This window comes from Raphanus sativus, unplaced genomic scaffold, assembly GCF_000801105.2.
Source record: "Raphanus sativus cultivar WK10039 unplaced genomic scaffold, ASM80110v3 Scaffold2692, whole genome shotgun sequence".
Classification (NCBI taxonomy): domain Eukaryota; kingdom Viridiplantae; phylum Streptophyta; class Magnoliopsida; order Brassicales; family Brassicaceae; genus Raphanus; species Raphanus sativus.
The window spans coordinates 1-14320 of NW_026618000.1; the positions used below are offsets into that span (position 1 = coordinate 1).

At 39.0% G+C, this 14320-nt stretch overlaps 5 protein-coding genes across 6 annotated transcripts; 4 read left to right on the plus strand and 1 right to left on the minus strand.

Annotated features, from left to right (window-relative positions):
* The first annotated feature begins 162 nt into the window (after window positions 1-162).
* Window positions 163-3239, plus strand: LOC130505911 (putative FBD-associated F-box protein At1g05080). 2 transcript variants are annotated; one of them, XM_057000512.1, is made up of 4 exons: window positions 163-1203; window positions 1302-1436; window positions 1528-2149; window positions 2236-2562. In XM_057000512.1, exons 1-3 carry the CDS (start codon window positions 241-243, stop codon window positions 1807-1809), a joined length of 1380 nt encoding a protein of 459 aa, XP_056856492.1. In that variant the 5' UTR covers window positions 163-240; the 3' UTR covers window positions 1810-2149; window positions 2236-2562. The 2 variants fall into 2 exon arrangements, 1 of the variants encoding a protein (XP_056856492.1); XR_008941839.1 differs by lacking the exons at window positions 163-1203; window positions 1302-1436 and adding an exon at window positions 2811-3239 and having other exon boundaries at window positions 1862-2149; window positions 2236-2716.
* Window positions 3240-3456: 217 nt separating this feature from the next.
* Window positions 3457-5604, plus strand: LOC130505912 (protein WEAK CHLOROPLAST MOVEMENT UNDER BLUE LIGHT-like 1). The gene is made up of 2 exons (XM_057000513.1): window positions 3457-3987; window positions 4060-5604. The coding sequence occupies exons 1-2, from the start codon at window positions 3457-3459 to the stop codon at window positions 5602-5604; spliced, it is 2076 nt and encodes a 691-aa protein (XP_056856493.1).
* Window positions 5605-6519: 915 nt separating this feature from the next.
* Window positions 6520-8427, plus strand: LOC130505910 (signal peptide peptidase-like 1). The gene is made up of 4 exons (XM_057000511.1): window positions 6520-6684; window positions 6852-7729; window positions 7822-8022; window positions 8154-8427. The coding sequence occupies exons 2-4, from the start codon at window positions 6929-6931 to the stop codon at window positions 8271-8273; spliced, it is 1122 nt and encodes a 373-aa protein (XP_056856491.1). The 5' UTR covers window positions 6520-6684; window positions 6852-6928; the 3' UTR covers window positions 8274-8427.
* Window positions 8428-9964: 1537 nt separating this feature from the next.
* On the plus strand, window positions 9965-11732 carry LOC130505913 (peroxidase 47-like). Its single transcript, XM_057000514.1, has 4 exons — window positions 9965-10220; window positions 10430-10618; window positions 10708-10870; window positions 11153-11732. Exons 1-4 carry the CDS (start codon window positions 10008-10010, stop codon window positions 11530-11532), a joined length of 945 nt encoding a protein of 314 aa, XP_056856494.1. The 5' UTR covers window positions 9965-10007; the 3' UTR covers window positions 11533-11732.
* A 191-nt stretch (window positions 11733-11923) lies between these two features.
* LOC130505909 (BRASSINOSTEROID INSENSITIVE 1-associated receptor kinase 1-like) lies at window positions 11924-14128 on the minus strand (the record flags this gene model as incomplete). The annotated part of the gene is made up of 7 exons (XM_057000510.1): window positions 11924-12422; window positions 12516-12910; window positions 12991-13332; window positions 13409-13617; window positions 13696-13767; window positions 13836-13907; window positions 13987-14128. Coding segments are annotated over 7 exons (1556 nt in total), but the record flags the coding sequence as incomplete, so codon positions are not given.
* Window positions 14129-14320: the final 192 nt, after the last annotated feature.

Sequence of the window (14320 nt, forward strand, 5' to 3'; positions counted from 1 at the left end):
AATAAAATCAAAAATTAAGAAAGGTATTTTCTCGAAGCGTCATAATTTTGAAATTTTCCATAAAACAGTACCTATTCCATTCATATCTTATTTTAAAAAGTTAATTTAGACCTATTACTATTACATATATACAGCCCTGCATATATAATGCTTTGTAGTCCACGTATTGTATTACGTGACAACGATTTCCTTGTGTTTCTCTGAGGCCGAATCTTTTTGCTAGGGTTTTGCCTCGTGGAGATGGCTGACGCCAAAATTGAAGAGATAGTTTGTGAAGACAGAATCAGTGCTTTACCAGAAGATCTGCTTGTGACAATACTTTTGCATGTCCCGATTAAAGATGCAATTTCCACCATGATTTTGTCTAAAAGATGGTGCTTTATCTGGACGAGTCTGCCTAAACTTGAATATGATTTCTTTTCTGATAATGATGAAGATGACGATGATAAAGTTGTTGATAGTGATGATGATGATGATGAGAGCAAGATGACTAGTTGGTGTTTTTTTGATAAGTCAATGGAACTCCACAAAGCGCCTGTTTTAAAAACTTTGCTTATCAAACTTGGTCTTGGTCCGGGATGTTTTAGTGATACCGATGTCGAAAAGTGGATTGCAAAAGCTGTTGATGGCCGAGTGGTTGTGTTAAAATTCAAGCTTTCATGGTCCAACGGTCCAACCAGATTGCCTAAAAGCCTTTACACATGTGAAACACTCAAGAAACTAACTCTCTCTCACAAAATTCTTTTGGATTTCCCATCGTCTTCTTTACTCCCATCCCTCGAGTTTCTTGAACTTCTCTTTGTGGTCTATAAAGACGATGCTTCTCTTGATAGTTTTTTTTCGCATTGTCCAGTTCTTTATATTTTGGTGGTGAAACGAAACAGACGAAACAGGGATGATAATATAACAAATTTTAGTGTGAAAATTCCTTCTTTAGGAGGCTTATTCTATGTTAGTGATGAGATTATTTCCTCACTGCCAGATGAGGATGAGGTAGTAGATACCGGTAAGTGTTTAGCTATTGATACTCCGGCATTATTAGACTTAACCATCATTGATCATTCTGGAGACTCTTTCTCAATTGAGGATATGCCTTGTCTTGAGTTTGCATTAATCAATGTAAAGTCTTTCCCCAATATCGACAAGTGGAAAACATCTCTTTCAGCAGTCCAGTCTCTTATGTTGTATATGCCTGATCAAGTGGTAGCTCTCTATCTCTTTATCTGTGTAACAAACCTGTTAGTTTTGGTTACATTGTCGCATATAATTAACTGTATATGTTCTCGTTTATTTCGTTGTAGGTTTTGCCCTTTAGCACCGTCAAGTTCTCTCGACTTATGAAGTTAAGAATATGTCCACATAGATCAGACTGGTTGGAAGCACTCGTACTTTTACTTAAAAATGCTCCAAAACTTACAGAACTTTTGGTCGATTATGTACGTATATATATCAGCCTCTTCTTTTAGCTTCAACGGACTAAAATGTTAGTCATTATTTGCTTAATATAGAACCTTCATTGCTTCTCAGGCATTTACCCCAGAAGGGATCCCACTTTCATGGATCCAACCAAGTTCTATTCCTGGATGCTTGTCGTCACAACTCAAATCTTTTGAGTATATAGAATATGGAGGAAGAGAAGAAGAGAAAGAATTTGTGATGTATATCCTAGCTAACTCTAAGCGTTTAAAGAAGGCAATAATCTCTGTGAAACCCGATCTTGAAGATAAAAATTTGATCATCGAGGAGTTAAGAGATATTCCGAAGGTCTCAACTTTTGTTGAAATGGTAATTGTGTTGGATGATGCTTGAGTAGCCTTTTAAGGAAGCTCAGTTATTCGATCCTCGCTTTCCTCTGTTTAGCGATGGGATGGAAGTATTAAGACTTTTGTCCTTTTTCTTTTAGCCAATTCTGTTTTTTTCGTTCTGAAAAAGTTTTTCTTTTGTAATCCTCATGAGCCACTTCCTGATTTTTGTTTGTTTTAGAAAGCTATCTTTGTCGTTGCATGTCAACTTCAGAGATCATATCAAAATGAAACACAACTTATGAAAACTGAGAACATATCATACATACTTGATCCTCATCAGCAACAGATCCATCGGTAGACCGTAGACCCAAGTGCAAAGAAAGATGACGCATAGATAACCCTCTGTACAGTCTTCGTCTCCTTCATTGTCTAAACCTAAAGTTAAGATATGGGAAGAAACGCTTTACCGTAACAAATTTGGATGGATCAGGAAGCCAAGGCTCAACAAGAGCCGCGGCGTGGAAAACGATCTCGCAACCGGAGCAAGCTTCCGTTAAAGAACGGTAGTCCGTTACGTCTCCGTAAGCTAGCTCGAAAGCGTCATTTACTGGAGGAAGTGAAGATACGTCGCTTGTGCGGCGGACCAAGGCGCGTACGGAGTGGCAGCGACGGAGGAGGGCGTGGCAGAGTCGTGCGCCTAAGTAACCAGAAGAGCCGGTGACCAGTATTTTCATTATTTTACTTTATTAGCTTGTGTGACAGACAGAGAGAGAGATTACTGTAGATTTTTTGCGTATATATGATTTTCTTTTAATTAGCTGTTACTAATTTCAAAAGACGCTTTTTATCCTTCCTTTCACACAGCTTTTGTTATGGTCGAGTTTAAGACAGGGGGTAAACCAGCCTTTTGCATTAAACGAATCGTTTTTGCATTAATTACCCAACCACGTTCGCTGTTCGGTAAGACATGGGTAAAACGGTCTTTTACAGAATACTCTTTCACATGTTTTTTTAATCAGTTAGCTATGTACTTAAAGTAAACAAGTTTGTGTTAATGGATTACAGGTGTTGTAACGGCTTGAGTCATACAGAAACAACTACCCAAAAGCGTTTACTATCGTCCCTTGGGTTTCAGGTGTTGTAACGGCTTGAGCAGAACCTATTTGGACAAATAGTAAAGAGACAGCTTTGGTTATTTCATCTTGTGCTTCCATTTTTCAGAATCTTGCTAAGTTGAAGAACCGGACCAAACCAACATGCTAACATCTTTGGCCTATTGTATACGAGAATATAATATATTTTTTTTATATCAAATGTTTGTCTGCTGGTTGTGAAAGTGAATCTTTGACTTGTTATCAGGTTGTATGCGACAGAGAGATACAACAGAACATATCTCGATTAAGGGGTAATTAGGCTCAAATGCCTATATCCGGTAAATATGTTACAAAACATCGAAGTGTACTTCTGTAACGTATAATTGAATGAACAATAGAAACAAAGCTAAAATTGGAGAGGTTTCATCATTCATCATCACACATATCTCTTTTCTAATTATAGACTTTTGAATTGTGTACCTCTCTTTACTTTACCTAAAGACCTTCTTAATCACAAATATCATTAATTCTTCTCTGCTTTCTTCATTTTTCCTCTCTATTTGATTCTTTCTTTAAACGTTTCTCTTGTAAAAGTTTTGCCTTTCTAACTTCCTCCAATGGAGGATTTGAAATTAGCAAAAGCAGTATCTCCTCCTCCAGAAGAACCTAGTGTGACATCAAACAATAGGAAGCAGTCTGAGTTGGAGCAACCCCAAGCAATGCAACAATCTCAAGACAATGAAGATTCAACTGAAAATGGGAAAGTTTACATGAATGACACTTTTTCCCCCACCAGTTTATCAAGCAGCCAAGCAGAAGAAGCACAAGATTCTTCTTCTTCTTCTTCTAACACTACTACACCTGTGTTTGTTTCTGAGATTGGTCTGCCTCACGTGAAGACCAAGTATAGGTCAGAGGGCACCACAACAAGAAATGGAGTGTCTACAAGATCTCTTTCTTCCCAAAGAAGCCTTGGATCTCCAAGAACACTCGGATCATCATCACCATTGAGCAATGAGACGCCCAAAAGTCTTGATTCTTACAGTGATTCCATTGACACAACATCACCCATTGAATCCGTTAAAGAAGCTGTCTCAAAATTTGGAGGAATCACTGACTGGAAAGCACATAGAATGCAAGTAGTTGAGGTAATGTTTATGACTTTGTTGTTACCTTATATTGGCCAACGCTTGTGCTCACTTTTATTTTTTTTATTGCAGCGACGCAAGTATGTGGAACAAGAGCTCAAAGAGATTGAAGAGCAGATTCCTGAGTACAAGAAACAATTAGAGACCGTTGAGATGTCAAAACTGCAAACGGTTGAGGAGTTAGAGAGCACAAAGAGACTCATAGAAGAGCTGAAGCTAAGTCTTGAAAAGGCGGAAACAGAAGAGAAACAAGCAAAGCAGGACTCCGAGCTTGCAAAGCTGAGAGTTGAGGAGATGGAACAAGGAGTAGCTGGTGAAGCTAGCGTTGCATCTAAAGCACAGCTTGAAGTGGCTCAAGCCAGACACACAACTGCCATTTCAGAACTGGAATCTGTCAAGGAAGAGATACAAACTATGCAGAAGGAGCATGATGATTTGGTGAAAGAGAAAGATATGGCTGTGAAGGAAGCAGAGGAAGCGGTTTTGGCTTCTAAAGAAGTTGAGAAGAGAGTTGAAGAGCTGACTATAGAGCTGATAGCTACAAAGGAGTCGTTGGAATGCGCACATTCTTCTCATTTGGAAGCGGAGGAACATAAGATCGAAGCAGCCGTGTTGCGTGATCAGGAAACTCAAACAGCTGTTGCTTCTGCAAAGAAGGAGCTAGAAGGAGTCTACATGAATATAGAGAAGGCAGCATCTGAAGTGAAACGCTTGAAGTTAGCATCATCATCCTTGAGAGTGGAACTCGAGAAAGAGAAGTCAGCGCTTGACTCAGTTAAACAAAGAGAAGGGATGGCTTCATCATCGGTAGCATCACTAGAAGCTGAGATAGACATGACTAGATTCGAGATAGCTCTCGTTGAGTCCAAGGAAAAGGAAGTTAGAGAGGAGATGGTGGAGCTACCAAAGCAGCTGCAGCAAGCAGCTAAAGAGGCTGATGAAGCGAAATCATTAGCTGAACTCGCTCGTGAAGAGCTGAGGAAGTCTCGAGAAGAAGCAGAGCGAGCAAAGGCTGGAGCAAGTGCAATGGAAGGGAGATTACTCGCAGCTCAGAAAGAAATTGAGTCTGTTAAGGCTTCAGAGAGATTGGCATTAGCTGCTATCAAGGCATTGCAGGAGAGTGAGTCTGATTCGAAGGAAAATGATGTTGATTCTCCGAGAAGCGTGACGCTCACGTTAGAGGAGTACTATGAGCTTAGCAAGCGTGGTCATGAGGTAGAAGAAAGGGTTGCAGCAGCGGTTTGTGAGATTGAGGAAGCTAAAGAAAGAGAGAAGATAAGCTTGGAGAAATTGGAAGAAGTTAACAGAGAGATGGTTCTGAGAAAGGAAAGACTTGGAGAAGTAACTGAGAAGGCTGAGAAGGCTAAAGAAGGGAAGTTAGGTGTAGAACAAGAGCTGAGAAAATGGAGGGAAGAACATAAAGTAAAGAGAGAGAATGAAGTTAAGATAGAGAAGAGTCATGAAAGAAGCTTACAAGTGTCAAAGGAGAAAGAAAATGAGTCTAATAGAACTGATACAAATCCAATCCCACCTGAGATTCCTGTAAAGAAAAAGAAGAAATTCTTCCCAAGATTTTTTATGTTCTTGATGAGGAAGAAGAAGAAGTCACCTAAATGAGTTTGATATGAGGAAGAAATTGATTATGTAAAAAACTATATAAATGTTTTTACTAATACTACTATAAAAGAAATCCTCAGTTTTAGATAAACTTTCTTCATGTTACATCTTTCATTTCAACATAGCTTCTTTCTTTCAAGTGAAAACTAAAATATGACCAAGTTAAAAGTCAGTCACACCAAAGTAGTTTTGTTTTGCCAGCCTTGTCGGTGAAAAGGGTACAAATAACAGTCAGATAAGTAACAGTTGTACCAACTATATACTTCCCATTAAAAGTAGCATCCACATGAGTTACAGTTGCACCAAGTCCAGGGAAAGCCGTCTTTGCCTGCCTCATTGTGTTGCTTGAGTACATTCTAATATTCCCAAGAGAACCAACAACAATTGAGAGCCATCACCAGGCATTGGGGGCATTCGCAGTAGCAAGATCCTGAACCATCCCATACCAGTCACACATGTCCCACCTTCAAAGCCTATTGTTATCCAGCCTATTGATGATCACCTTCCTTTACCATCAATAGTAATGTCACTCATAAGAGATATCCACTCCATCTTTCTCAAACACTCTGAAACAATACCTTCCTGGTTTCAATGTCAAGCTGATGGATTCCTCGTGAATGAGGCATTTGGCTCATGGGACTCATAAGCAACATGTTAGTAGTCTCAAGTGTCATGAGAAGAGCCCTACCATAACCAGCCTCAAAGTTAACACACACCCTCCTGCTTTATGTTCTTGAAAACCTGAATACAAGGAAGCTACTATGTCCTCACTTGTTTTCAGAATAAAAAATCTTTGGGCTAATAAGAAGACCGAGAAAAAACAAATTTATATAGTGAAATAAATAAAATAAAATAATAGGTAGTTAATTAAATATTAGAAAATAAATCATAATACGTTGACTCCATTTGCTAATACATGTGTAACTGAGTGATACACCGTAAACCTCTTCTCACACACGCGTCTGAAACCTTTAGAGTTTAGATCCCCATTGAAGCCTCTCTGCAAGGGATCCCAACAACGCGTTTAGGGTTTCTCAGGTGGAGGAGAAACCTCTCTCTCGATCTAATCTCCCTCTCGTTGTAAGTGTCTGCAATCTCTATGCTTCTTATCTCCTCGATCGGAGAAACAAACTCCTCGAAATCGATTCATCGGAATGCGAAATTGAGTTCCTTTAGGGTTTATTAATGAAGAAATAGCCACGTAAATCTCATAAAGCTTGAAGCTTTGGTTGTTCTATCTTTTGTAGGTTCAACATTATCTCAAGCACGAGGCTTTGGTGTTATATATTATAATCAAAAAGGAACTCTCTTTTTCCTGATCATCATGGACATGGACATGGACACTCTTTTGCATCTGTTAGAGCCTGCTCCAGCCACTCTGATTCTGACAGCTGTCACCGTGACGTTTGCGTCTGCTTTCCGTGCGCTCAACTACGGCAAAGAGATGGAAAGGAACCGTGACTTCTCCCAAGCTTCCATCACGCTAGACACCTCTCAGGCGTTAATGATCCCAGTCATGAGCTCCTGCAGTCTGCTTCTCATGTTCTATCTCTTCTCCTCCGTTTCTCAGCTCCTCACCGCCTTCACAGCCGTTGCCTCCGTCTCCTCTCTCTTCTTTTGGCTATCGCCTTATGCGCTGTACCTCAAGTCTCAGCTCGGTCTCTCTGATCCTTTCCTCTCGCGCTGCTGCTCCAAGTCTTTCACGAGGATGCAAGGGTTGCTGCTGGTGGGTTGTGTCGTGACTGTCGTGGCGTGGCTTGTCTCTGGTCATTGGGTGTTGAACAATCTGCTTGGGATCTCTATCTGTATTGCCTTCGTCAGCCATGTTCGTCTTCCTAACATCAAAACGTGTGCTATGCTCCTCGTGTGTCTCTTTGTTTATGACATCTTCTGGGTTTTCTTCTCTGAGAGGTTCTTTGGTGCTAACGTTATGGTCTCCGTGGCTACTCAAAAAGCGTCTAACCCGGTTCATACGGTAGCCAACAGTTTGAATCTCCCTGGACTGCAGCTGATCACAAAGAAACTGGAACTGCCGGTTAAGATAGTGTTTCCGAGGAACTTATTGGGCGGTGTGGTGCCTGGTGTGAGTGCCTCGGAGTTCATGATGCTTGGTCTTGGTGACATGGTAACAGATCAAAACCCTTTTGGTTTCTTCCCATGTGTCCGTCCACTAGATTTGTATTAACGTGTTTAACTGTTCTGTTCTGTTTGTTTCAGGCTATTCCTGCGATGCTTTTGGCTTTGGTTCTCTGCTTTGACTATCGGAAAAGTAGAGATGTGGTGAATCTTTTTGATCTAAAATCATCCAAGGGACACAAATACATATGGTATGCACTTCCTGGATACGCCATTGGCTTGGTCTCGGCTCTAGCTGCAGGTGTCTTGACCCACTCACCTCAGCCTGCTCTACTTTATCTGGTACTTGAACCGAAATTTTGTTGATATGAATTTTTCTTGTACTATACAATAAGTCATGGTTTTATGAATTTTTCCTGAATAGTGTGACGTATATGTGAGATTATGATGTTTAAACTCGGTTTCAAATATAGGTACCATCTACATTAGGACCGGTGATCTTCATGTCATGGCGTAGAAAGGATCTTGCGGAGCTGTGGGATGGTCCAGCATTATCCAATCCCACTGAGAAATCTCATGAAGTAGAGATCTGAGTTTATATAAATCAAAACATTGCTCAGCAACATTTAAAAAGAAACACAGAGACGTTTAGTAGAACGATAACAGATCAGGTGTTCTTGTATTCTCATGTAAAAAGAAAAAAATAACACAAGTATTATATCTCGTTTTATTGCATTATATACATTACATGATGCAACCAAAATTTTCAAGGAATTATATAGATAAGTTCAATGAAGAAAAAATATACATTTAAGTTCTAGTTTCTAAGTGTGTAAACCTAAGTGTATAACGTTTTATTGGGACAAATCATATTGAATTAAAAAAAAATATCGTTTATTTAAAACTAAGCAAAATTCCATGTGTTTATATATTCAAACTTTGTATTATAATCAGTGGCCTTTCCTTGTCATCCTACATATACTAATTGAGGAGACACAATGGCCAAAGCTAACCAAAACAATGAGGAAATTCGATAAAGAAATACACATTTACAATGTAGACCCAACTCTATGTAGAAGTGTACATTAAGTCAAACATATTGTCCAGATTTAACAAAAAGAATAAAAACATTTCTTGGATCATATGTTCTTGTTGTCCTTACAGGATAATGAAGTGGAACAATGTAGCACTACAAAGTTCCGCGTCGAAAGCACTCAGTTACAAAGTGAAAATCGTCATGCGATTACATTAAAAATAGCAAACTCTCTTGTCCATTTCTATGGGATGTCTCGCTAGCTAATGGAAGCCAGCTACATGTCTCGCTTTCTCGTTTGACTTTTGTTTCTTGAACTTCACTTCAATCATACATGCATCTAAGTTTTGGATATATTAATCACTAGTGGCTAATCAAACCGCCCCCTTATCTTACTCAGCACTGATTGATATAGTCAAACTAGTTTTCGACATTTTATAACCAAAAACAAGTTCGAGATTGGTTCCTTGTAAATAGCTATAATATTTTATGAGAACACCGCCCACATTTCTAGAAGATCAACATCAAACCTAGGAAAATTCACTAATGCCCAATTAATTTTGTGTCAATATCCCATAAAACTTTAACACCAGAACTAAGATTTTTTGCTGAAGACATTTGGTATAATCAGATTTTAAAGAAACAATATGGAGTCAGTCTAATCTTTTTTTGGCTCTCGTTTGTTTTAAATTCTCAAATCACCATCATGTTAAAAGTTTTGTGTTGCCGTTGACTCTTAAATCACCATGTTTATAAGTTGTAATTATTTTTGGCATCAAACACTCTAATTTTGTTCATTAAGCTCTTTTGCAATATTAATTATATATTATCTGATCTGAAGTGAAATACACATTCATCTTACAATACCTACACAAGTTTCGTTTAAAAATAATATAACTTGTTGGTATTATAGTAAGAAATGGTCTTATGTGGACAAAGCGGTTTGAAGTTTTTGGCAAAGTAAAGAAATGGTCGTATGAGTCAACACAACGTGCCACTTTCCATGCAATAACATGCAAATTAGGTCAGCCATTAAGAATAAAATAAGTTGAATTTTCACTGTGATAAGATAAAACGGGACGGCGCAATAGAGCACTATCCCATCATGGGACCAATACACAATTATACAATTTGGGTTTACACGGTTCATGTTCTAACCACTCCAATATCATGAGGCGTGTATAAGTGCGAGACTCCATACTACTATATATATAAGCGATAAGTGATCATACTAAAACACAAGACAAAAGCTTTAAAACAGAATATATACATCGCATAAAAGTAATAATAAAAGATGGTTAGGGCAAATTTGTTGAGCGTGATTATGCTGATGCATGTAATTATTGGTCTTCCTTATAACGTGAAGGGGTTGAGTATGGGTTACTACTTGATGAGCTGTCCTGCCGCAGAACAGATTGTGACAAATACTGTTAACAATGCTCTTCAAGCCGATCCCACTTTGGCCGCAGGTCTTATCCGCATGCTCTTCCACGACTGTTTCATTGAGGTAGTGTTTTCTCTTAAGTCTCCATATTAAAATTGTATTAACGTGCATAGAAAAACCAAAAATGCACTGAGCTACTGGTTTAGCACAAGAAGTTAGTTCCATTGTGAGTATAATTCTACTTGGGACAGATGTTTTATGCTCTCATAAAGTAGAAGATCCTAAAATAAGTTTTGAAAATCTAAGTTGTTCTTTTTAATTGTTCTATTAAGGGATGTGATGCGTCGATTCTGCTAGACTCAACAAAAGACAACACTGCAGAAAAGGATTCACCTGCGAATCTGAGTCTACGTGGCTACGAGATCATAGACGATGCAAAAAAGAAAATTGAGGCTAGATGTCCAGGAGTTGTATCTTGCGCAGATATTATTGCAATGGCTGCTAGAGATGCTGTCTTTTCAGTAAGCTGATCATTTGTGATTATACTATATATTATGATGATGATGGTTTTATACTTGAATATAATTTGTAATTGGCTTGTTAATTTTAGGCTAATGGTCCATATTATCAAATACCAAAAGGAAGATTTGATGGCAAAAGATCAAAGATAGAAGATACAAGAAATCTCCCTTCACCATTTCTCAATGCCTCTCAACTCATCCAGACTTTTGGCCAACGTGGCTTCACTCCACAAGATGTTGTTGCTCTCTCAGGTAAGTTGTTTATTTACAAACACTCTTCGATTCCTTTCTTGTGTACATCTATTTCAAATTATTAAAATATCAATTTGTTAGAACAAAAAAAATGTTTTACTGATTTAATAGTTACTCTTTATTCTATTTAAATTTACTTTAATTTTTGCTACTATTAAATTAGTTCATTGGAAAATGTAATTTGTGTAACATATAGTATAACATTATTTCATGGGTTCTAACTCTTTTTTTTGAAACTAAACAATATGGGTTCTAACTTTATCTGTGGACTATGTATAATAGGAGCACATACTCTTGGAGTAGCACGATGCTCATCCTTCAAAGCCAGACTTACCACACCAGATTCTTCAATGGACTCTTCCTTTGTAACCACTCTCACTAAAACTTGTAGTGCTGGTGACAATGCAGAGCAACCATTTGATGCCACGCGCAACAACTTCGACAATGCCTATTTCAATGCCCTTCAGAGAAAATCAGGAGTGCTCTTTTCAGACCAAACCTTATCCAACACTCCGGCGACCAGGAATATTGTTAATGGCTATGCCTTTAACCAAGCTAAGTTTTTCTTTGACTTCCAAATGGCCATGCAAAAGATGAGCAATCTTGATGTTAAACTTGGCTCTCAAGGTGAAGTCCGTAAAAATTGTCGCATTCTTAACTAAGCATATGCCAAATGTATTTAGTATGATATTTGTATCAGTACTCCTACCTTTAGTTATGTCTCTACTCTCATCATATGATTCATGATGAATCTCTTCTGCTACCATATATAAATATGGTGTTTGTAATATGTAATTGTCCACTTGTTGTTTGTGGGTTTTAGAATAATATATCTATAAAATATGGTCGAGACTTTATTGTATACCATGTCTTTTACAAATATGATCTTTGTCTCTATTATAGGGCCAAGAACTATAAATCCCAAGACAGCCAAAAATGTCCAAAACAATTTATAAACCTGTAACATGTACAGTTGATGAGATACAAAATGTGAATCACGTGACAACAATCCTCAAGAAGTAACTACTAAAGTCATGTTTTAGGTTTTTAGCCTTCAACAACATTCAAATCTCTTTCATATAAAGATTACAAACCCAATCTGAATCCTCCTGCCTGTACCAACTTAAGAAACCACAACATGGAGCAGCAGAAACTAAAACCCTCAATAAATACAAAAGAAGTAAAAAAAAATAAAGACAAGAGAAAGCATTCAGTGTAACGAATCTTATTATCTTGGACCAGAGGGGTATTCATTTTCAATGTGGGAAGTAGAATCACCTATAAGCCAACCAGTGTTCGGTTGGTTATAGTTTTGGTAGTTGAAATCTTGTCTGAACATTTCCTCCTTTTGCCACTCTTCCCATCTCTCAGCTAAACCATCTCCTTCAAGCATTCTCACGACTTCAGACATTTTGGGTCTTTCCATCGGTGAACTCTGTGTGCAGAGCAGAGCCACTTGGATTAGCTTCTCCACTTCCTCGTCTATGTAGTTACCCTGAAGATCAACATCTACTAGCGCTTCCAGTTTCTTCTCTTTCAACAACCCTTTCACCTGTTGAATGGTACCAAAACAAACACACATAACTAACACAACACAAAAGCAACACCAGATCATGAACTATGCAAATGGGTAACAAGCGTATACCCAGTCTAGTAACATGACATCATCGTCATTGGCAAGGCGAGCAAGATCAAAAGCCCTTTGTCCAGTAATAAGCTCAAGAAGCATGACTCCATAACCAAACACATCGGTTTTCTCAGACGATTTTCCCGTAGAGAGGTACTCAGGGGCTATATGACCGATCGTACCACGCACTGCAGTTGTCACATGTGTGTCTTTGTAGTCCATGAGCTTTGCCAGCCCAAAATCTCCAACCACGGCTTCAAAGTCTTCGTCCAGTAATATATTTGCAGCTTTCACATCTCGATGAATGATCTTTGGGTCGCAATGGTCATGTAAATACGCAAGCCCCCTTGCTGATCCCAACGCAATACCCTGTCTCTTTGGCCAATCAAGTGGTGGCTGTGACTCCGGACGTTCTAAGAAGAAGATAAAATATAACCTTACTCACAGATCAACACTCGAAGGCCAGGGAATAAGACTACGAGATAAGAGATACCTCTTAAACAGGAGGCAACACTTCCATTAGCCATGTAGGGATACACAAGCAATCTCTCTGTGGGAGTCATGCAAAAGCCACGAAGCCGAAGCAGGTTTCTATGAACCGCCATACTGATCATCTCAACTTCGGTCTGGAACTGCAGTTCACCACCTTGGGTGCGTTCCTCTTTCAGTCTTTTAACCGCCACTAAAGTACCATCAGCTAACCGTCCTTTATAAACTTTACCGAAACCACCTCTACCCAATATGTTCTTGTTGCTAAAGTTATCCGAAGCAACTTGTAGTTCACGTAATGAAAACCTCTTGAGCTGTCCTAAATGAACCTCTGGGTCCTCTTCCGCTGCAACAGTAATAAAACAAACATTCAGCCAGAGAAGTGTCAACGAGAAAACAGGCAAAACGGAAGTTTCGCTGACCTGGTACATCAAAGAAGTGTTCCTGTGGTTTTTTCCTTCGCCACAAAGCAAGTGCAATGGCAGGAACAGCGAATAGAAGTGCAGCACCTGCGGCAACTCCTCCAGCAATTGCTCCAGTAATTCTATTACTCCCTCCAGGTGACGGCGGTGTAGGAGAGAGGGGAGGCGGCGGAGATGCAGGAAGGGGAGTCAATTTGGTGTTGGCAAAACTGCAGAAAACTTTCAAACAGTTAATCGATCATTCTGGCCTGTCCACAATAGTTTAAGGTAGGAGGCAGAAGCAAAACCTGATAGGTGTGAAAAGTGAAAAGGAACCATTAACAGGAATATCTCCAGTGAGAGGATTGTTTGAGAGATCCCTGCATTTCAAAGATGATATCATTTTCTGGCCAAACAATAATCAGAAAAGAATTCAAAGGAGACTTACAGAACTTGGAGAGACGAGACAGCAGTCAAAGACCTAGGAATCTCTCCAGATAAGCTATTGTTATTAAGACGCCTAAACACCAATAGCAAAAGACCATCACATGAATGCTTACTAAAAAGAGGTATTAAAAGAAGAAGGGGGGTGTGCATACAAGAAACGTAGTTTCTTTAGTCTGCCGAGAGATGATGGGATGGGACCGCTGAGATTGTTCAAGTAAAGATCCAAGCTCACCAATTCCGTCAAATTACCAGCTGCTCTGGGATTGGCCCGTAATGTTATTGCTATAAAGCTCCCTGATTCATTACAGAAAATATAAAAGCTACTTCACTGAACTGACATTATCAAAATAGTTTAAAGAAGAGATAAGACTTACAAGTACTGCAAGTTTGGGAGCTGACCAAGCTGCGCTACAAGCTGGCCAGATAGATTGGCATTCCAAGGTCACTGCGGAAAGATGAGATTCTTAGTAGAAAAAAAAAAAAAAA